Source organism: Hypomesus nipponensis, chromosome 15, assembly GCF_054491055.1.
Source record: "Hypomesus nipponensis isolate SF chromosome 15, ASM5449105v1, whole genome shotgun sequence".
NCBI lineage: Eukaryota > Metazoa > Chordata > Actinopteri > Osmeriformes > Osmeridae > Hypomesus > Hypomesus nipponensis.
Genome location: NC_140375.1, coordinates 16,637,501 through 16,661,500, shown reverse-complemented (window position 1 = coordinate 16,661,500; position 24,000 = coordinate 16,637,501). Strand labels below are relative to the sequence as shown.

The 24,000-nt window shown below is 48.5% G+C and overlaps 1 protein-coding gene across 1 annotated transcript in view; it reads right to left on the bottom strand.

The window, feature by feature from the left end:
* Positions 1-24,000, bottom strand: part of clcn2c (chloride channel 2c) — a 76,206-nt gene that overhangs the window by 33,687 nt on the left and 18,519 nt on the right. Inside the window, exons 2-4 of the mRNA XM_084674352.1 lie at positions 16,941-17,094; positions 1,629-1,760; positions 234-362 (exon numbers count right to left, since the gene is read on the bottom strand). Of these exons, the coding sequence (XP_084530478.1) occupies positions 234-362; positions 1,629-1,760; positions 16,941-17,094 (415 nt within the window). The remainder of the gene's footprint in view (positions 1-233; positions 363-1,628; positions 1,761-16,940; positions 17,095-24,000) is intronic.

Genomic DNA, 24,000 nt, shown 5'->3' with positions numbered 1-24,000 from the left:
GGATGACAGAGAATTCTGGGGTGTGTATATCTGTGTGTGTATATCTGTGTGTGTATATGTGTGTGTGTATATGTGTGTGTGTATATGTGTGTGGGTATATCTGTGTGTGTATATCTGTGTGTGTATATGTGTGTGTGTATATGTGTGTGTATATCTGTGTGTGTGTGTATATCTGTGTGTGTATATCTGTGTGTGTGTATATGTGTGTGTGTGTATTTGTGTGTGTGTCTTACCCACAGCCTGGGGAGCCAGGATCTGGGTGAACCCTGCAGAGAAGGTGATGAGGACCACAGGGTAGGTGACCCACGCCAGGTACTGCAGGAACACGTTACTGTCCAGCCCTCCGTACATCCACTTCTGTGCTGTGTAGACACACATATATATATACACACAATCACACACACACACACACGCAACAACAACAGCAGCAGTTGGGTGAGCAGCATCAAAACGTGTGTGTGTGTGTAAGAGAGACAGAGAGTGTGTGTGTGTTTGAAAAGAGGAGGAAGAGAGGATTTATCTCGATGACTCACTCCTCTCCTTACTTTATCCATGTGGATTCGTCTTTTCTGTGACAGACACACACACACACACACACACACATGTTCTTCTGACTAAATCATTTAATCTGACACTTTTCCTACACGCCTCTAAAGATGACATTAAGCCATACTCCAGATAATCACACTCCACTACAGACACTGCAGCTTATTCTCTGGGGAGTGTGCATATATGTTTATGCATGTCAGCCCCTGTGTGTGTGTGTGTGTGTGTGTGTGTGTTTAGTGTTTACAGCCAGATTGACATTCAAACAGGTGTGTGTAAAATTTTGGCAATCTGGCTCAACGTCTTCTTAGTAGCAGGATGGCTTGTACTATAACTGTGTGTGTGTGACATGCAGGAACTGCAGGAGTGTGTGTGTGGGTGTTACCCTGCTCATGAATCTGTGGAGGGTCTTAAACGGCTGTTAGACAACCCTGCTCTGATCCCTAATCCTGCCTTCACTCCAACCCTTACAACCCCCCCAAAATGTGTGTGTGTGTGTGTGTGTGTGTGTGTGGGGGGGGGGGGAGTATTTCTGTGTGTGTTTGCATGTGTGAGTGTGTTTGAGGAGGTCATGGGTATGTGTAAGTGTGTGTGTGTGTGTGGAGGTCATGGGTGGTCCCTATTGGACAGGTGGTTAGTCATGTTCTGTATCCAATTAGAAAAGCTGTACAGCATGTCTGTGACAGAAGAAAGTAAATTACTTTATCCTTGAGAAAAGGTGCAGACACATACACACACACACACACTATCCCTCGCTGTGACCCACCTGGTAGATGGTAGCTCTCTCTCTCTTTCCTTCCCTCCATCCCTCTTTATCTGCTCTCCTACACCTTCTTTCTGTTCCCTCCTTCCCTCCCTCCTCTCTTCCTAACCTCCCTTCTCTTCTCAGGTTCTTCCACTAATCCCTTCTTATCCTGCTTTCCTTCTTTGATTCTCTCCCTTGCTCTCTGTCTCTCTCTCTCTCTCTCTCTCTGTCCCACCTATTTCCATCTGCCCGTCAATCTCTCTCTACTTTCCTCTCTTATTCCCCTCCCACTCACTCAATTCCTCCTTACAGTCCCCCCCCCCCCCTCCCTCCTCACCTTGGAGGCAGATGGCGATGGCGAAGTCGACCACCCAGCTGACCAGAGCCATGACCAGGCCCAGCAGGATGAGGAAGATCCAGTCCTCTCCCACACGCGAGATCAGGAACTTCTGACAGCGCACCGTGCAGACTAGGGGAGGGGGGGCACAATAGGATGTTACACAGTGTTAAGCTACTGTCAGGACTACATTACCCACATACTTTGGATAAAGGTAGAGTGGAGGACTACAAAAGCACAACAGCAGGTGAATTAACGCTACAGTATTTATAAAGCAGCATTGACTGAATACAAGCTGGCGTATTTGCTTGGTAAAAACAGCTGCTTATGGCAGGTAAGCAACAAGCTGGAAATTACAGGTGTAGAAAATAGTGCAGTTATGACTGCAAGGAGAGATGCAGCTATGTTAGAACAACATTACCCATAAAGCCGTGTGTGACCTCCAGCACTGTTAGGTCTATGTCATATCATGTCAGTCAAGATGGCAGCGGAGGGATAACCCAAACAGCTGAGGTAAAGCACCCACCATAAAAGGGCATTCTACACACACACACACACACACACACACACACACACTTCAGACTAGGGTGAAGGGAATAGGGAATAGGGATGGGAAAGAAAGAGAGAATATTAAAGAAAGAAAGACAGACTGTTAGAAAGACGGGAACACAGAGAGGACAGGCAGTCAGGGAAGATAGGAGTGACACGCCAAGACACACACTGACACACACACACTGATTCCAATCAACACCTCCTGTAACTGTCTGACACACACACACACACACACGGTTACATAAGCGGTGAGAAACACACCTAAAAAGTGTGTGTGTGTGTGTTTGTGTGTGTGTGTGTACTGCGTCATCCCGCCCACTGGCGGGCTGTGTTCTAGAAGCCCCTCCTGTTCCCCAGACGACACCAGTCCTCGTGTGTGTGAGAGTGCGTGTCAGTGTGACTCAGCATGAGTCTGTGTTTGTGTTTAGGGTGTATGTGCACTTCAGCAAGCACACTTGTGGGCATATGTCCAGAATACCATTAATGTTCGCTTGTGAGGGTCTGTGTATTATGGCTGTTAGCTAAGGTAACAGCAATTAGCTTTAGCTTTTATTGCTACAAATGTGTGTGTGTGTGTGTGTGTGTGGGCAGGCCTTGTGAGCTTGTTTTTAGCTTTGTGTTTGAGGTAAACAAGTGTGCATTTACGTGGGTGTGTGTGTGTGTGTGAGTGTGTGTCTGTCTTTGTATGTTAGTGTAATTGGATCTTCAGGAAGAGTAACATATTTGTCTGGACTCTGGATTTGATTACTTCTGTCTGTGTTGGTATGGTTCACACACACACACACACACACACACACACACACACACACACACACACACACACACACACACACACACACACACACACACACACACACACACACACACACACACACACACGAATGGTGAGTAGCTTTATTCTTCCTGGCATGCAATAAGCAGCATACTAGTTTTCCATCCATCTCCCTACTTTCTCATTCACCCTATCTAGCCCCTGCACTCCCCCCCCCCCTTTCTCGCCCTTCCTCTCTCATCCCCCTCTCTCACTTTTCAACCTCTGACTTGAACTCTATGACTTTTGGCTTTCTCTGGTCTTATCTCCTCCTCCCCACTCCTCTCTCTTCCCTCTCCTCCCCACTCCTCTCTCTTCCCCACTCCTCTCTCTTCCCTCTCCTCCCCACTCCTCTCTCTTCCGTCTCCTCCCCACTCCTCTCTCTTCCCTCTCCTCCCCACTCCTCTCTCTTCCCTCTCCTCCCCACTCCTCTCTCCTCCCCACTCCTCTCTCTTCCCTCTCCTCCCCACTCCTCTCTCTTCCCTCTCCTCCCCACTCCTCTCTCTTCCCTCTCCTCCCCACTCCTCTCTCTTCCCTCTCCTCCCCACTCCTCTCTCTTCCCTCTCCTCCCCACTCCTCTCTCTTCCCCACTCCTCTCTCTTCCCTCTCCAATCTCATCTTTTCACCTTCTCCTTCACGCTCTCCTCTTCGCTGGCTAGAGCAGTAATGCCCGCATACCTGCTGAGATTCATTTAGGTTGCCTTGGATACAGAATGCATCCAGTTCCAAAGCCCAGCACTAAGTGGCTTTGTGCTGTGTGCGTGCTGGTGTGTGTGTTGGTGTGTGTGTTTTGAGTGCAGATGTTTGTGTGTTGATGTTTGTCTGTCTTGCAAAAATGTTTTAACAACCACAGCAGCATAGATAATGTTTGAGAGATGAACTCTGTCCCTATTTCTCCTTCTGTCTCAGTATGCACAGACAGACAGACAGACAGACTCCCTCGAAGACCTGGAACCCAGTGATGGAAAGAGGAAGGTCCTGTCATGCAGAATACAAACTAACCCCGATATCCAAATGATCCTTATTTCACGAGGGAATGAACATTAAAGTTTAGCAAGAACAAAGAAAGCTGACTGGACAGGCCTGCTAGTTAGGCTTTACCCCAGTCCCTCCACAAGGCTGGGCTACACTCAGGCTCCGCTGCTAAGGAGATTAGCATTAAAACAGGAACGAAAACCTGTCCACTCAGCAGCTGCTTCTGTGTTTTAATTTTAATATCAATTTAATATCGGAGACAAAGAGAGTGAGGGAGGGAGGGGGGGGGGTGATGGGTGGAGAGGAGAGGAGAAGAGAAGGGGGGAGTATGAAAAAGTGCTTGAGGGAGGGAAATTGAAGGGAGTGGGTGGAGGGGGAGAAAACGGCAAGAGAGAAAGAGCATTCGTTTATGTGAATCAGTGGGCAGTGGGTGTCAACAAAATATGGAGAGTGAGAAAGACTAAGAGAGAGTGAGAGATTCAACGAGTGAGTATAGATACAGTGCTGAGATTGAGAGGCATGGAGGGAGAAAGATGGAGAGAAGTAAACAAGGTTTGCATGCAGACAGCAAAGTGCCAAAGGAGAAAATCTGAACGAGTGCCCAGACAAACAAGCTAAATGTTGTTCAGTTGAACAGTTAGTGTCCAATCTCCAGATTCCCCAGAACACTAAAATGTTGTCATCAAACCAACAGTAGAGTTCAACCCTACAGGGCCCCCTGTCTCTCCTTTAATCTTCCTCCGCTCTTCTCCTCTTCCCCCACCTCCTTTCTCACCACCTCCTCCTCCTCCTCTCCTTCATACTCTCCCCCATTCCTTTACCTCCCCTGTCCTCTCCTCCTATTTCCACCTCTTTCCCTCCTCCCCTCTCAGATTTATGCTAAGCACATGTAAATGAGCAGCAGAGTGCATATATAAACGGGATGCGTTTAAACCCTCGTCCCTCAGCTCGTGGACGAGAGGAGTGGGTGACGACAGCAGAGAAGGCGGGGACACATCGCTCCCCTTCAACGATGCGGAGACACTTAATACTCCTCGGCTGGTTTCATTGTCCGTCTCGAGATGTCGTTGAGACGTTTCCTCAGAGTGCAAGCTGAAGATAAACTAGAACGAGGTGGGATTTGAAAGGGGAATTTTAGTGCTTTTACTTTGACTGTATTCAAAGTTTGAAGTCAGAACCTGCGTTGGTGCGTGTGTGTGTCAGGTGGGACAGGAGGGGAGGCCTCTAGTGACACACCTGATGATCCTCCTCCGAACACACGATCAATCTTGTCTCATTTGAAGAGTGTGTCTGTGTGTGAGCTAGGTTATTGTCGCTGAGCAGAAAGACAAGCTTACCCCCCCCCCCCCCCCTGCTATTCTATACCCCCTGGAGTAAGTCTGAGCAGTGCATGTGCACACACACACACAGCCATCAGACTAATGGGTGGCTGATACCTGGGCTCAGGCTACAGGGGCTGACATGCTGAGCTCTCCCCAGGACTCTGCTTTCACCTGGCCTCCACACACACACACACACACACACACACACACACGTGTCTTACTCCTCAGTACACACAAGCACTCAAAGGGCAGTTAGAGCACACAAACAGACCATTAGGATTGGGCAGGGCTAAGTCTAGGTCCTCTCTCTCTCTCTCTCTCTCTCTCACCAAAACACACACACATGGACTCACACACATCGATCCCCATCCCTTGTAATTGTCAATGAAGACATTATGTTGTCAGGGCAACAGCCTTTCTTCCTGCACTGTGGAGAGCAGTGTGGACCGCTTACTCATCCTGTACCCGCCAGGCCTCGCAACCATGGTAACCGTGTCCTCTGACCCCCCTGTGCCACGACGAGAGCTGGCTGTGACCCCCCCCCCCCCCCGACACACACACACCCAACCGCACTTGAATTGACGCAGTGCTTCTTCTTATGATAAACAGTTGTCCGATAGGGTCCATTAACCACAGTACTCAAGTTCCTGCTTTCTCTTGTTTTTCATGCCTAGAATCTCGTGTCACTTTCGTGGGTCAATCAACCAGCACTACATTACATTATCCGTTAACCAGTAACACATATGAACTGTGACAACCTCATGGTCTGTTGGAAGCCATGATCATGGTGATGAAGATGATGATGAGGGGCCAAACATTGCAATCAAAGGCAGGATCCTGTCTAAAGCTCCCAGCACCCTCTCACACACACACACACACACACACTATACAGTACATCAACCTCCAAGAGAGACAGATGGTGGCATTGATGATGACAATGACAGCTCATCATCATCAGTGCGAGTGAGAGAGGAGGGATAGGGAGAGTGAGAGAGAGAGGAGGGATAGGGAGAGTGAGAGAGAGAGGAGGGATAGGGAGAGTGAGAGAGAGAGGAGGGATAGGGAGAGTGAGAGAGAGAGGAGGGATAGGGAGAGTGAGAGAGAGAGGGATAGGGAGAGTGAGAGAGAGAGGAGGGATAGGGAGAGTGAGAGAGAGAGGTATAGGGAGAGTGAGAGAGAGAGGAGGGATAGGGAGAACGATAGAGAGGAGGGATAGGGAGAGTGAGAGAGAGAGGAGGGATAGGGAGAGTGAGAGAGAGAGGGATAGGGAGAGTGAGAGAGAGAGGGATAGGGAGAGTGATAGAGAGAGGGATAGGGAGAGTGAGAGAGAGGAGGGATAGGGAGAGTGAGAGAGAGAGGAGGGATAGGGAGAGTGAGAGAGAGAGGGATAGGGAGAGTGAGAGAGAGAGGGATAGAGAAAGCGATGAGTGCTGACACACAGGGGAGCAGTAACCTATGACTGCTACTTTGTTTCCAAGATGAGTCTGTCCCTCTCACTCCCTCTCGTTCTCCCTCTCTCCATCCCTTCTTCCCATGCCTTTCCCCCTCCCCCTCCCCCCTCTCTCTCTCTCCTGTGGGTGCAGTGTCAGCTCTTCATCTATGCAGTCCACTGCAGCCCCACAATGCACTTCACACCCTCACCACCCAATCTGCTGACACACACACACACACAAATTCACAAGATAAAATATGCACATACATACTGGTGTTAATATCACTGAAAATATGTATGTCCCAAACAAATACATATATGCAGTCCAGGAGAGCACACAGCTTCACACGCATCCACACACACACACACACACGCACACGCACACAAAAGCACGAGCATATAAACCCCCCTCACCCACACACAAACACCCCCCCCCCCCCCACACACACACCAGGCCCCGATAATGAAGGCATTAATGGGAACATGCGGGGGTGCAGAGTCAAGGATCATTTGTCTGTTCTTAAGGAGGGGGGGCTGGGTGGGAGGAGGGGGGGGGGTCCTCATTGATTACTCTGTCACACTGAAGTTTGCACTGGCTAATCAAAACCATTAATCTTGCCCATACTGTAGCCGAGGGTGTGTGTGTGTGTGTGTGTGTGTGTAGGGGGATTACCACTGGGGTGGACCTGCAAAACTCTGGTGTCCACACACACTCTCAGAGGCCAGTTGTGTATGCCTGTGAACAGAGTTTGTGTGCGTGTGTGAGGGGGAGATTAAGAGAGGGTAGGAGAGGGCAGTGGAGAGGGCGTAGGTGCGAACATACATATTTGCTGTGTGTGCCCACAACATTAGTGTGTGTGAGTGTGTGAGTGTGTGTGCTTCCACAATACAGTGCTTTACAGCGGCAGACACAAGGACAGAGAACGCACTCTTTTCAGCTGAAACAGGTAGCGTTACTGATGAGGTCACAGTTCACCTGTTATTTAACCTGCACACACACACACACACACGTAGCTTGCACACTGCAGGGGAGCGATTGTGACATTGTTTAATTGATGGGTGTATTAGTGTTTCAGGGCAGGGGCGGTAGCAAACAAACCTCAGGGCTGTGGGCACTGTTTAACAGAGACGGATGAAGTGTTTGTGTTAGATATGTGTTAAAGGCCTATACTGTGTGCGTTTACCAGAGACAAAGTCCTTGGCAGGAGTCTTCAGGGCGTAGGGATACCCTGGGGGATGAACCACACGGCACAGTTAGGGACAAATGTGTGTGTGTGTGTGTGTGCGTGTGCGAGAGTGCGTGCGTGGAGGCAGGGCATATAGCAGTGTTTTACAATACATCTTACAAAAACACTTTATTTATTTAAAAGTATGTGTGAGAGAGAGAGAAAGAGAAATAAATGGTTTCAAAGGAGGTAATCCTCAGTGTGCCGAAGAATCATGAACACACACACACACACACACACACACACACACACACACACACACACACACACACACACACACACACACACACACACACACACACACACACACACACACACACACACACACACACACACACACACACACACACACACACACACACACACGCGCACACACACGCTCTGGACCCCTGATGACCACTAAACAAACACCCTCCAATCATCTTGTATGATGTGTTCACTTCATAAGAGCACAAACTATCTTCTAGATCTAGCACAATCCGCACTGTATGCACACACACACACACTCGCTCGTAACCTCACACAAACACACTCTCTCTTTACCTCTCCCTCACACACACACGCTCTCGTAACCTCACACAATCTCTCTCTGTCAAACACACACTATGAAACAGATAATGATATTCTTTGCGAAGCTGAAGAAAGTGTTTTTTTTCCTCCACATCGGTAGAAACAAACTTTAAAAGTGACAACGGTTGCAAATGGAAGTATTTCCTGTCATCGTCCTCATTCCTTTCCTGAAAGGCTTGACTCTGCAGACATTTCCTGTCCCACAGGGCCCAGGAAAAACAACAACAACAACAACAACAACAGGATTTCCTTATTAGTGGTCTACACTTCCTGATTCTGTCACCTGGCAGGGTACAGACTGAAAACCACAGCACAGAAGATCAAGACCCATGTGTGTCTGGGAGTGAAGTTCTCAGGTGATTACAGTGTAATAACTCAGGAGCAGGATATGGGAATGGAGGAACGAGAGAGAGAGGGGAGAGAGAGAGCGAGAATGAAACAGAATAATGCATATTCTGAGTACCGTCAGCAAACAACATGTTGCTCTGCTTTCCCTCCCTCCCTCCCTCCCTCCCTCCCTCCCTCCCTCCCTCCCTCCCTCCCTCCCTCCCTCCCTCCCTCCCTCCCTCCCTCCCTCCCTCCCTCCCTCCCTCCCTCCCTCCCTCCCTCCCTCCGAAGCAATGAGCAGATCACATCCCGCGGGGGAGAAAATGAGAGATGGAAGGTGGAAAGGGAGGAGGTGTGTGTGTGTTGATGGATCACAGACAGAAAGGAGAGGGGGAGAGGAGGAGAGGGGGAGAGGTGGAGAGGAGGAGGGAAAGTGGAGAGGTGGAGCGGAGGAGAGGTGGAGAGGTGGAGCGGAGGAGAGGTGGAGAGGAGGAGGAAAAGTGGAGAGGTGGAGAGGAGGAGAGGTGGAGAGGAGGAGAGGAGGAGAGAAGGAGGAGGAGAGGTGGAGGAAAAGTGGAGAGGTGGAGAGGGGGAGAGGGGTAGAGGTGGAGAGGAGGAGAGGGGGAGAGGGGAATGAGTATAAACAGACCGAAGTGCTGAAAGGGAGACAGAATGAGAGACGGGAGCGAGAGACTGGAGGAAATAAAGAGGCTAATCAAAATACTGCTATTGATTACACATAATATGTATTGATTATTAGATAAAAAGCCCTAAAAACTGTACTGTGCACTAATGTAGCTTAGGTTTCTGATTACATCAGCCATCACAAACTTCAACCTAGGCTTTGATTCTGATATATAATCAATAAGTTTGAAGACTGGTTATGAGTTTTCTAAAACAAAAAGCCTCTAGCTTGCATTTGGGATTGGTTGAAACTCGACTCCTTGGTTACCAAGTACAACTTATTTACTTTCTCACACACACCAGCTTGAATACACCCCAGCTTGATGGACAAACACACACTAACACTAACACCAACACTAACGGCATGTAACCTTGCAGACCTACACACTGACCACCTGCACTGTCGATACACACTCTCTCTTCTGTCTTATATGTAGGTGTTTACTCCTTTGTGTGAGTATATGTGTTTTGAATGTGTGTGTTTACATGCGTGTTTGCATGTGTGTTTGCAGAGATGGCAAAAGTACACGCATTCCACACAAGTAGAAGTACACTCATGTTTAAAAAGACTGGTAAAAGTTGAAGTACTGACTACACTCAAGTTAAAGTGAAGAAGTGTGGGCTCTGACAAATACTTGCCAGTAAAAAGTAGCCATCACTACTACCTGTTTTAGTGTCACGCTTTTCACACCTTTTTCAAAAATGTTATTTCAACCTGTCCAAAAAAGAAACTATTCACCTTTTTATTCCCCACATTCTTTTTGAACCTTTACAAACTTTTTTTTTTTTTTTTTTTTAATTTTCCCACACACAGTGAAAGGAGAGGAGAGAGATCATGCCACCAAATACAGATTACAATTTAAGTGAAACTAAAACAAAGGCCTGGCTTGAACATTTAAACGTCTCAAGCAGAGAAGACTGCTGATTTTCTCACGATTTCAAAACCTAATTTAATATACTTGTCTGTTTTTTTTTCCATTCCACTTTGGATGGGTAATTAACAACACATTCTTCTGTGGTGTGATGAACTTAAAACTAATTTTCAATTCCACTTTACAGCCTCTTTAAGCTTTTGGTAAAGGTCTGTGTGTGTGTGTGCAAGAAATTCTTAAAATAGAGACAGAATAAGAAAGAATGAAAGGTGTGTTTGTTTGTGAGCTTCAGGCCAGCATGAATATTGAAAGCTAGTCAGTGAGTTACACAAGAGTGAATCTTTTTCCTGCAAGCCTTCATTAGAAACACTACACCTGAGGCTGGAAAGATCCTCTGTCTCTTTGTGTATCTGTGTCCTCTGTCTCTATCTGTCTCCCTCTCTGTCTCTCTCTGTCTCTATCTGTCTCTCTCTCTGTCTCTCTCTGCGTCCTCTCTCTCTCTGCGTCCTCTCTCTCTCTGCGTCTTCTCTCTCTCTGCGTCCTCTCTCTCTCTGCGTCCTCTCTCTCTCTGCGTCCTCTCTCTCTCTGCGTCCTCTCTCTCTCTGCGTCCTCTCTCTCTCTGCGTCCTCTCTCTCTCTGCGTCCTCTCTCTCTCTGCGTCCTCTCTCTCTCTGCGTCCTCTCTCTCTCTCTTTGCTCTGTCTCTGAAACACACAAACACACCACTACGTTCCTTGTCACCATGCTCTCTTGTCCAATCAATTCCACAGGCTTTGTGGACAGGACAACAAACAAACAGATTAGGCGACCACAGACATCTGCCTGTGTGGAATGACATTGCATCGAAAGTGGTTTGCAATCCCTCCACCTCTGCCTTCTCTTCCTTTCCATCTCTGTTGGTCTCTCTCAAAAACCCTTATTCTCTCTCTAGCTAACTAATCTGGGTTCAAGGATTTGGTGGCTGCCGTATTTTATTTGATGGAATGTTTTACATCTGTATTGGATGCCGTATTGCTGTAAAAAAAGAAAGAAAATTCAACTCTTTAGAATACAGAGTTTTCTTTAACCTAGGGGACATGTCAAAACGCATTAGAGCTCCATCGACCTTCCACACGCTTGCACACCAACACACACACACACACACACAATTCTATTTCTACCTTTGACTTTCTGTATCCGAATGGTTGAGCAAGGTTACCATGACTGCAGGACAAGAAAGCAGACCTGAGTGGGGAATAAGCTAGCAAGGATACTAAAGAGGAAACGCAAAGTACCAAGGAAGAAAGAACAAAAAAAGAGAGAGAAAAGAAAGAAAGACAGAAAAGGGAGAAGGGAAGAGAGAGAGAGAGAGAGAGAGACAGAGAGAGACAGAGAGAGAGACAGACAGAGAGAGAGACGCCAGGGTTTATCGTCTTCCGGGCTTTTGCTGGAGGAGGGAGAGAACAGGAGCGGACATATACAATCTGCCGTTGGCATGGCAATGAGCCCCGCGCTATGAGAAGTGACAGCAGCAGCAGACGCGTGTCGTCTGTTGACGCGAGGGGGGCCGGGGATCCTGTTCCCATGACAACCCCCTGTCCATCTCCCACCTGGCCTATCAGACACTCCTCCCTGTGGCCCCCCCCGCCCCCGCCCCCCGCCCTTGGGGAATGAGGGGGCCGGAGGAGGGGAGCGGATGGGAGGAGAGAGTCAAGGTAGAGGGAGGAGAGGAAAGCGAGGGATGGAGGACGGAGAGAGAGAGGGGGAGGAGAGCGGGCACCAGCCGGTCTCCATGGTGACGTGTGGCGCCATGCCTCTCTCCCACTGACATCACACCTGTTGCGGGGAAAATGAGTGTGTGAATGTGTGTGTTTCGTCTGTGCGTGTGTGAGAACGTGTGGTTGTGTGCGTGTGTGTGTGTGTGTGGGTGTCACCACTTCTTGGAACCAATTAAACGCCATACTGGCCCTCTAGCACGGACAGAGAAACAGGTGTACATCTATGAATATATCAAGAGGGAGAGAAGGAGAGAGAGAACAAGAGAGAGATGTAGAAATAGGAAGGAGAAAGAAAGGTAGGAAGAATAGAGACAGAGAAACATATAAAGAGAGACAAACTGAAACAGGAAGGAGAGAGAAAGAGATCGACTCCACGTATAGAAAAGTGAAGACAGGATCCAAGTAGCTGAACAGTTTTTATTGCCTCCTGGTCAAACAGCTGCAGATGGTGTGTGTGTGTGTGTGTGTGTGTGTGCATTCCCATCTGGTGTAACTGTCCCTCAATCTGACATCACAGAGGCATGAGTGAGTGACATAGCTCATGAGAACATCTGTCAACACCCCCACCCCCCCCCAGAACCCACAGAGAGTCCTGCAGTAGCAGCACTACCCCCCCCCCCTCTAAAACTCCCATAAGAGACTCCACATCTTCGATATCCCACTCAGCCATCAGACAGTATGTGTGTGTGTATGTGTGTGTAGGTTAAAATGTACTGACTTGGCTAAATCATTCCTCATATTGCGAGGAATCTCTCGTAATTGTGGTATAAGAGGTTGAGCGAGGGCACAGGACGTTCGAGTGTGTGTGTGTGTGCGCGTGTGTAAGTGCAAGTGTGTGTGTGTGTGTGTGCGTGTGTGTAAGTGCAAGTGTGTGTCTGCAAGGGCAGGGGACTCTTGTCATGGCTGAGCTCTTTTATCAGAGTTCATTACACACTTACACACACACACCTTGTCCGTCACACAAATGTGTTGTGTTAGCTCGCCAAGCTGAAGCCTCACCTTGGCAGCCTTGCTAACCGAAGTTACCCAAACGACCGTGATCGCAGTTCTGATGTTGCAATTTCACCCCAGTAACCCCGGTAACGCAACACCACAGAAACACTGTCGCGGTAACACTGGATGGTATCAGCGTCACTCTCTCCAGTCCTCCTCTACTTTCTACCGGTGTACCTCTTCCTGTTCTTCTTCATCCTCCACATCCTCCCCCTCCTCATCTTCCTCCTCCTCATCTTCATCCTCCTCTCACTTTCTCCTTTTCCCTCCTTCCCTCTGCAAGATCTGTGCTTCAACAGCTCCACCCGCTGGCCAACTGAGGCAACACCAAGAGCTTCTGTTCAGCAGTTACTGTGTAAGTATGGTCCCAATGCTGCTTCACGATTTGAAGAAAACTATTTGTATGCGTTTCTAAATGTCCTAATTATTTAAATACTGATAATAAATCATTGGAAATCCTGAAATTGAACAACGGGTAGTGTTTAGTGGGAGAGTTAGAAAAGAGTTCTACAGTTGAGGTGTACAACCTGAGTGCAGAATTGGTATTTGTTCCAGCTGAGTGTTTTCATAGTTACAGTTGCTGCCACGGTAACTCCCTGTAACCATTAAGACTGGGACCAGAATGCCTGGCAGGTAAAGTGGATATGTTATGTAGACATGGCCATATTTTCTCTGAAACACAAACACAATGAAGCACATGCGCAAACACACACACACACGCACACACACACACGCACACAGGCACACACACACACACTGTCAGCTTGAAGGCCTGCCTACACGAGCCTTGGGCATGTGCTTGGCTGATATGGTGGGAGAAATATGTCGCTGCTCCTTTCTGCTTCATTAAACACTCTGGGAAATGAATGAGAAACAGATACTCGATAGACAACGATGCATGGGTGCCAGAGGGAGAGAGAGAGAGACAGAGAGAGAGTGTGTAATAGAGAGAGGAGAGAAAAGTGCCACAGTTGAAAAAAGGCTGTATACCGACCAGCATCAAAGTGTGTGTGTGCCTGTGTGCGTGTGTGCCTGTGGGTTTGCATAAGCGTGGAAAAGCAGAAGGAGAAAACAGAGACTGAGCAATCAGAACCGGAGAGGAATGCACCGAGGCAGGCAGAGGTGTCATTTGCTGCGCTGGGTAGAGGAGTGTCATGTGACGCTAACACACACTGACAAACTACGCCACTGTACCTCCCTCTGCAGGTGGGGTCACAGCCACAGACTGTGTGTGTGTCAGTTTTCTGGGATGTGTGTGTGTGTGTTATTCGCCGAGCAGTGTGTGAGTGTTAGTGTTAATCGCTCTGTGTGTGTGTGTGTGTGTGCTTGTCAGTGTTTTGGTGAGTGTGTCAAGTGTTATTCGGTGCACAGTGTGTGTCTTTGGGTGTGTTTGTCTGTGTTTTGGTGTGCGTATGTGTGAGTGCTCTTGGCCTCGCGCCTGTCTAGGTGCCCCTCATTGTCATTGGAAGACACAAGGCAGGCGTCTGTGTTTGGTCTCGGCCGTGGCCGGCTGTAAGGGCCGGCTGTAAGGACCATGTAAGGCCCGGAAGCAGGAACACACACACAAGCATACACACACACACACACACACACACGCCACTCCAACTTAGCTAGTCAGTCACTCTGATATTCAGGGCATCACCATACTGCATCACAATCAGATGAAGACTAACCCACACTAAGCCAGCTTAGACAACACCTGCACCCAGTGTGAAGCAGGGGTTGTAAGGACTGTCTGTGGACAGTAGAGGGCGCTCTCCTCATACTGAATAGAGCTCCAACAGGCCTGGGCTCCATAGCCAAGGCTGAACATTCACAGAAATACCATTCATTAATCACTCCATCACTAAATCATCAATCTATACTGGTTCAAGTACCCATACATACTCTCTTCCCCCCCCCCCCCACCACACACAAAACAAATCTAGCTGATTGTTTAATACCACGTGAAATCTTTCTCTCCTGCATCTGAGGTGAGAAGAACACCTATTCTGGTGTGTGTGTGTGTGTGTTTGTGTGTGTACGTGCCTGTGTTAATCTTGTCTGGTATGTGGAGCTGGTGTCCTGAACGTCATTTGTTCTCCCTCTCCCACATGCAAACACTACTTATCAGTATTGTCACCATCAACACGAGTGGATGCCAAGAAGCCCCAGGTACTCATCAAGGTACTGATGAGTGCCTAGAGTTCAGGTAGTGTTGAAGGTGGTGTTCAGGACACATAATGCCTAGAGTTCAGGTAGTGTTGAAGGTGGTGTTCAGGACACATAATGCCTAGAGTTCAGGTAGTGTTGAAGGTGGTGTTCAGGACACATAATGCCTAGAGTTCAGGTAGTGTTGAAGGTGGTGTTCAGGACACATAATGCCTAGAGTTCAGGTAGTGTTGAAGGTGGTGTTCAGGACACATAATGCCTAGAGTTGAGGTACTGTTGAAAGTGATGTTCAGGACAGGTACGATGCCTATAAAAAGTATTGACCCCCCTTGAAACTATTCCCCTTTTGTTGCTTTTATACATTAAATCATGGTCCATAGAATTTGGCTTTTTTGACAAGAATTTGCTGATTGAGACATTTCCACATACTCAGTGCTGTGATTGCAGCCAAAGGTGCATCTACTAAATACTAACCTGAAGGGGGTGAATATTTATGCAATCATCTACTTTACCTTATATATTTTTAATTAATTGACATTATTTTGTAAAACCAGTTTTCACTTGATATTGGGTTTTTTGGGTGCAAATTCTTGTCAAAAAAGCTTGACTAAATGTAAATGTAGATCAGCGTTGAGGTAGGTCATTAGGTCAGCGTTGAGGTAGGGACAGTGTTGAGGGGGCTGTGTGTGTGTGTGTGTGTTCCAGGTATATGGGGGCTGTGTGTGTGTGTGTGTTCCAGGTGTATGAGGGCTGTGTGTGTGTGTGTGTTCCAGGTGTATGAGGGCTGTGTGTGTGTGTTCCAGGTGTATGGGGGCTGTTTGTGTGTGTTCCAGGTGTATGAGGGCTGTGTGTGTGTGTGTTCCAGGTGTATGAGGGCTGTGTGTGTGTGTGTTCCAGGTATATGGGGGCTGTGTGTGTGTGTGTGTTCCAGGTGTATGAGGGCTGTGTGTGTGTGTGTGTGTGTGTTCCAGGTGTATGAGGGCTGTGTGTGTGTGTGTGTTCCAGGTGTATGGGGGCTGTGTGTGTGTGTTCCAGGTGTATGAGGGCTGTGTGTGTGTGTTCCAGGTGTATGAGGGCTGTGTGTGTGTGTGTTCCAGGTGTATGGGGGCTGTGTGTGTGTGTGTGTGTTCCAGGTGTATGGGGGCTGTGTGTGTGTGTGTGTGTTCCAGGTGTATGAGGGCTGTGTGTGTGTGTGTGTTCCAGGTGTATGGGGGCTGTGTGTGTGTGTTCCAGGTGTATGAGGGCTGTGTGTGTGTGTTCCAGGTGTATGAGGGCTGTGTGTGTGTGTGTTCCAGGTGTATGGGGGCTGTGTGTGTGTGTGTGTTCCAGGTGTATGAGGGCTGTGTGTGTGTGTGTGTTCCAGGTGTATGAGGGCTGTGTGTGTGTGTGTTCCAGGTGTAAGAGGGCTGTGTGTGTGTGTGTGTTCCAGGTGTATGGGGGCTGTGTCTGTGTGTTCCAGGTGTATGGGGGCTGTGTGTGTGTGTGTGTGTGTGTGTTCCAGGTGTATGAGGGCTGTGTGTGTGTGTTCCAGGTGTATGAGGGCTGTGTGTGTGTGTTCCAGGTGTATGAGGGCTGTGTGTGTGTGTTCCAGGTGTATGAGGGCTGTGTGTGTGTGTGTTCCAGGTGTATGGGGGCTACTCACTGCGACACTTGGCACAGCGTCCCTTGTTGTACTCCAGCAGCTCCAGGGAGCGCGAGCGTTCGCTGATGCCCCGCCGTAGCCCCGCCTCCTCCCGCAGGCGAGCCGCCTCCTCCTTGGCGTACACCCCCAGCTCCTGGGTGTAGCGCCCATACATCTGGAACACACACACACACACAGTCAGGGAAGTACACAACGTTCCACACGCCTGCACAGCTAGGAGATGTGGACATGACACACATGTGCATACAGTATTTGCATTCACTGGGTATTCTTTATTGTTCATACTTACGCATAATAGCCTGTAGTGACACTCACAAACAAATACTGAGAGAGAAGAAATTAGTTGCAAAAAAGCATCAAGGCTTTGTGACTTTGCCAGCCAGCCAGCCAGGACAGTTATGCTGATGCTCATGTATTTGTGTTATTCTTCTTCTCTGAGGTGACCTCCTGGGCCGGGCCAGGACCGACCAAGCCAGGCCCCCTCCCTGTCTGTAGGTCAGAGGTCAGGGGTCACAGAGGAGGGTCAGTGTGCTGCCAGGGACCTGGACCACCGCCCTCTAAAACACTCTCTCTCTCTCTCGCTCTCTTTCTCACACAAACACACACAGATAGAACTAGGAAGCATAAGTCAGAGTGCTATCAGTCAATGCACACACTCATACACATCCACCTCGTGGCCAATAAAAACAAGCGCACACACGCTCTCCACCCTCCGCCAAGATGCTCGGTCAGCAGATCTCGCAGTCCAGGGAAACAGGAAGTATCCCCCATGTAGACAGGAAGCTGTCCAGCGGTCATCCAGACACAAGCCCCATTTCCAACATTCATCTGGGTGGCTGACAGGAAAATGAAACACTAAGGACTTCCTGCTGGCTGGGCCCAGTGTGATCAGTACAACCACAACAGCCAATCAGCAGGGCCTGCCAGTGGTTACTGGCCGTCGCTCCGGGACTTGAGGTGAACTCGGTTAAAGACAGTTGACTTTATCTGTGTGTTTTAGGGTGTATAGTATGTCTCTCTAGAGCACACATGTACGCAAGAAGACAAACTGCTCAGGGCACACCATAGCAAAACATCTCACATACACACACACTCAGAATAGCTGATTGTTTCCTAGAATCCCAGATCGGATGTCTGGTCCTGTGAAGGGCCCCCATGTCCTGGGGACATGAGTTATTTAGCCAACACTGAGAACACCAAGGTAGAGTGAGATGTTATGCAAACCCTGGAAGCTAGGACTTAGGTATAACCACAATTAACATCCTGTACAGTGTACACAAACACGCCTACAGTACCACTGGTTTGAAGACACACACACACACACTTGTTAATATATTATTAATGGCTGCCAAGTGTGGACTGTAAACCTGCTCATGCCATGGTCTGACAATGGCATCAAAGGTGACTGCAGATGTGTGTGTGTGTGTGTGTGTGTGAGAATGTATGTGTGAGTTTTAAAGATTGTCAACAGGGGGAAAGTGAGATGGCAATGAGTGAGCATGAGATGAAAGAAGAGAAAAAGGGAGAGACAGAGGGGTGACAAAGATACAGAAGTGCGAAGGAGATGGAAAAGAGATGAGGGGAGAAATAAAAACAAAGAGAGCAAAAGAGAAAAAAGGGAGAGAAATCTTGGGACAGAAAAACTCTTAATTCATTTTTTGAGTGAGTGTTTTTGTTAACTTTATTCAAATTAAATCTGTTCAATAAACCCTCTTCATCCAGTAAGAGTAAAATGTAGCGTAGAAATGGAAGGAAGACTAGAGTTACAGAGACTCATGCAGCAAAAGCCGACGCATCTACAGTTTCTACTGTTTGCATCTATTTGATCTACTCCAGCCATTCCCAACCTTTCTCCACTTCGCCGCCCACCTCCATAGGTCAAATATTTTAGCGGCCGCCCACCACATCCGTTCACTTAATTTGCGCTTGTCACACGTTTAACAACACCACAGGAGACAAACCGTTCACGCCAACATTTAAACATTCGAAAGAGATGTGTTCCTGCATAACTACAACCATTCCTATAGTTTCATATACCACAACGTTAAATAGAAAACTGCTACATTGGCTATGCACAGGACAGTGATAATTATTTCCGTGAAAAAATAGGCCAGGTTGGTGAAGTTATAAACGTGACTTTCAATAACAAGAACAGGTTGTTAAGTAGCTACTATCAATAGCTAATAGCAGTTTAGCAATACCACTCAACAGATAATTGCAACTTAGCAATAGCAATCAATAGCTAATAGCAGCTTTTTTTCATGAGCGATAAAAAAAAGTTTGCCCTCACGGAGATCTCTTTCCAGATTGCTGTTAAAAACAACAGGTTACATTACATTATCCTTTGGTAACAAATATGACAGACCAATTATTAATGTGTTAACATTAACGACTAGCAAGCAAACTGACAATCAGATAATTTAGTACATTATAGCTAATGTAGCAAAAAATTGTTAGCTAGCTAGTGTGAGTTAGCCTAAACCTTCCCTTCATAATTGTCGATGAAGCTTGAAAACGTACAATTTGAACCCCTTTTCCATCTTGCTTGAATGGCAGCAACATAAAATCCCATGTTAATCGCTAATTGTAATTTCTGGAAGATAATCCGAACTCCTTGTAAAAAAACGCATTTTGTGAGCGAGAACGTAACTGCTAACTACCGGACGTTGTCGACATGTAGGCAAGCGGAAATGTCAGTTGAGCTACCGACAATGTTCCAAGCTTAACTATTAGCGGTTCGGTCATGAATTAAAGGCAAAATATCATTTTAAAATTAGTATGAATTTTTCTAATAATTTAACAGCATAAATATTTTGATATTTATTTTTCGTATTTTATTTTTTATTGGTCTTTCAATTGCTGATCTACTACACTCTATACATTTTCTCTACGTAGGCCATCTACTGTACACATCTACTGTATCTACAACATTTATAGACAGTTTTTTTGTATCTACCGCCTGTCTCTACACCACGTCTACTGTCCTGTATGCGTCTACTGTATGTGGTTGTGGGAGACTTACCATAACTGCGCTGGCTGTGTCAGGTGGGAGTGGAGTGATGGAGTGGGAGAAAGAAATCTGGACCCTACTTACACAGCAACACTTCTGTTGTTCATGTTCTCCTAACTCCTAACAAATCGTTTCACCAGCAGAGATATGGCGTATTTTCAGATAAAGCCCGTAGAAAATGAATGCCCAGCCCCAACCATGATGGAGAGGCCATCGCATATTAGACTTCAGGTGCAAGGTGTTGTTGACAGTGTTCCAATAGAGTACCAGGACATTGCAGTTGCAAGCTTTCCCCAAGTTCAACATCATTGTAGCTGTAATTGATACACTGAGAATCTTTCCTAAAAAAAAAACATTGACTTATCTTTCCCAGATGCCCGCACGTTCCCTCGGTAACCTGAGAAGGGCGTTGTCATGACGACACCCCTGCAGCCAGCGTCCGTGTATGTGGTGCCAGGGCAGGGTAGGCAGGTGATTGACAGGTGTCAGGTGACGATGGCGTAAGACAGGGGGCTCCAAACCCCAGTCTAAACAGAGGCTTTCACACTACTGGGGGGGCCAGACCCCCCAGGACCCAGCCACCCCAGGACCCCCAGGACCCAGCCACCCCAGACCCCCCGGGACCCAGCCTCCCCAGGACCCAGCCACCCCAGGACCCCCAGGACCCAGCCACCCCAGGACCCAGCCACCCCAGGACCCCCAGGACCCAGCCACCCCAGGACCCAGCCACCCCAGGACCCCCAGGACCCAGCCACCCCAGGACCCAGCCACCCCAGGACCCAGCCACCCCAGGACCCCCAGGACCCAGCCACCCCAGGACCCAGCCACCCCAGGACCCAGCCTCCCCAGGACCCAGCCTCCCCAGGACCCAGCCTCCCCAGGACCCAGCCACCCCAGGACCCCCAGGACCCAGCCACCCCAGGACCCCCAGGACCCAGCCACCCCAGGACCCAGCCACCCCAGGACCCAGCCACCCCAGGACCCAGCCACCCCAGGACCCCCAGGACCCAGCCACCCCAGACCCCAGCCACCCCAGGACCCCCAGGACCCAGCCACCCCAGGAACCCCCAGGACCCAACCACCCCAGACCCCAGCCCACACGGCACCACACTAAAAAGACAAGATCATCTTTTATTCCTTGTGAAGGGACAGTGTGTTTGTGCTGAGCGTATCCTCTTCAGCTCTGCTGAAAACACATTCCCACACTGTGGATCATCAGATCTAATCTCCTGGGAGTGTGTGTGTGTGTGTGTGAGTGAGAGAGAGAGTGTGTGTGTGTAGCCCTACCTGGTTGTTGTTTTGATGACTACTTATATCTCTGTTATTGTGTGTGTATACTGGATGTGTGTATAAATGTTCATGTGTTCATTTTTAAAAAATCAGTTAGAGTATTCACTTTAGTGTGACGTGCATGCGACAGTGTGTCCAGTGTGTATTCATATTCATATCTGTGAGTGCTCCTATTGGTGTGTGCACTAGATAAGATAGCTGTCCCAGTCCACAGCAGAGGACCCCTTGACTTAAGACATTACAGTCGAGAGCAGAGCGATGCGTCGGAGGCCCTCAAAGGAGTCTACAAAGGCTGCTCCAGGGTGCGGGGAGCGTTTAAGAAGGCCTTAGCGGGCTTAACAGCTCAGCCTAAGAAATAGGGAGTGTGACCAGACAACAACCGATATGATGGATTTTTTCGGAAGTACAAAGTGGCAGAATGTGTGTTTGTGTGTGTCTAAGCCAGTGAGGGAGAGGTTAAGCCCTTATTCTAGTAGTGGATCCTAATGAATTGATTACCAGGACCTTGAGCCATGGGCAGAATGACAAAGGAGGGAAGGAAGTGTATAAGGAAGGGAAGAAAGAAGGAAAGAGTGCAAGGGTTGAAGAGAGCAGATGGGTGTGAGAGGTGGAAGAGATTTGTTTGTTACGTTCAGCGCCAACCGCCGTTACCCAGCATGCCCCGGGGGCCGTCCTTGCGGCCACGTTCACGATCGTCAGCCCAACGTTTTAATTAAGCGAGGCGACTTCAGAGGCGACTTCAGAGGCGGATGAGGAACGGCGACAGGGTTGGAAAACAAGAGGGCAAAAATACCAGGCTGACAGATGTGCCCCTCAAAAACCAGGCCAAATAAAGAAGCAAATACACAACACCAGAACAAAGGCCTGGCGAGTCGAGAGCCTATCATTACGCCAAATATAGGCAAACGTGAAAATAGGCGCTCGGCTGTGCGTGCCTGCCTGATGTAATTGATCCCAGATGAAGTGTCGGGGCGGGAGATATAATCTCAATGGGGGGACTGCGTCCAGGACGTGAAGAGGACACGTAGAAGACATGAACGGAGAAGTGGGACTTGAGGAAGTCAGCCGTCGGGACAGTGAGGGGCCACCACCACTGACCCCAAGCTGTGACATTTGACCTCTGACCCCAAGCCTTTACACAACACTGACAGGATCAGTTGACAGATCAATCGATCCGTGTCTCAAAGACGAGAGGAAGACACTCTGGACTATTGAGATGGAGAACGAGGAGGATGTGAGGGAAGGAGGCCATTGCAGACTTTTGAGACGTGTGTGTGTGTGTGTGTGAAAAGGTTTTTGTGTAACAGACAAGGAAACGAGAGAAAGAAGAAGAAATAGCAGGAACCACCCAGTCAAAACTCAATGTGTGGTATTTTATCTTAGAGGGAGAGAGAGAGAGAGAGAGAGAACTGAGGATAGGGGAGACAGGTAGAGGAGATGGATGAGAGGAACAGGGGTACTGTAAATAACGTCCAGGGCCATATTGGGCATGGGGCACCATGATGGGTAGAGAGGCCTGGGTGACAATGCCAGGGTGCCATGCCAACCAAGGGCCTCTCTGTGTACAACACACACACAGAGAGAGATAGAGAGAGAGAGAGAGAGAGAGAGAGAGAGAGAGAGAGAGAGAGAGAGAGCGAGGGACAGAGGGAGAGAGGAAGAGAAAGAGAGAGGGAGAGAGGGAGAGAAAATAAAGAAGCAGAAGGGAGGAAGAAAAATCTAAAGGAGTAAAGGGAGGGGAAAGCTGTGTGCAGGGAAAAGCCTGAAGGGTGATGGATGGAGAGCAAATAAAGGAGAAGAGCCTGGGGAAGGGAGGAGATGAAGAGGGATGAGAGAGAGAGAGAGAGAGAGAGAGAGAGAGAGAGAGAGAGAGAGAGAGAGAGAGAGAGAGAGAGAGAGAGAGAGAGAGAGAGAGAGAGAGAGAGAGAGAGAGAGAGAGAGAAAGAGGGGAAAAGAGAGCTGGTAGCAAGTTAAGAAGTTGAATTAATTCTGCAATGTGCACAGAATTTGAATGTCAGTCAGGCCGTGAAGACAGGAGGGACTGAAAGGGAGGATCGGAGGGGGGAGGAGAGGAGTGGGAGGAGAGAGGGAGGGGGAAAAAGAGAGGGGAGGCACTGAAAGAGTGCAGCTGGCCGGGGTACCAGTGATTAAGGGTAGATACCTCACACCTGCTCAAAGGACAGCCTTAAGGGGGGTAGAGATACACACTGCAGCACACACACACACACACACACACACACACACACACACACACACACACACACAGAGAGCTTATGACAGTCCCACAGAGAGGGCTGTCACGGTGTAGAGTCCCTTGTTCAGGCCTGCTGCTGAGATGTTGTCAGCCTCAACACAGAGGTAAAAATAACCCATACGCAAGAGCCCACATACGGTACATACACACAATGTATACAGTAAAGTTAGCATCTTTGCAGCAAACTCTACCAGTGTAATGCTGATTTAATACATTACAATTCTCTCTCTCCCTCTTTCTCCCTTTCCCTCTCACCAACTCTCCAGAGCTTCCCCTAGTCTCTGCATCAGTGACACCTAGATTGACAGCCAGTGATGACATATCAAGGTGACAGCCTCTCTGACAGATGGTGACAGATTCTCTCTGTTTCTCTCTCCCTCACCCTGTCTTTTTCTCTAACAACTCCATCTTCCCTCCTTTCCATGTCTCCCACGTGTTGCCCTCCCTCCAGTAAGCAGGTCTGTGCCAGGCGGCCAGCTGCACATTGGCATGAGCATCACGCTGAC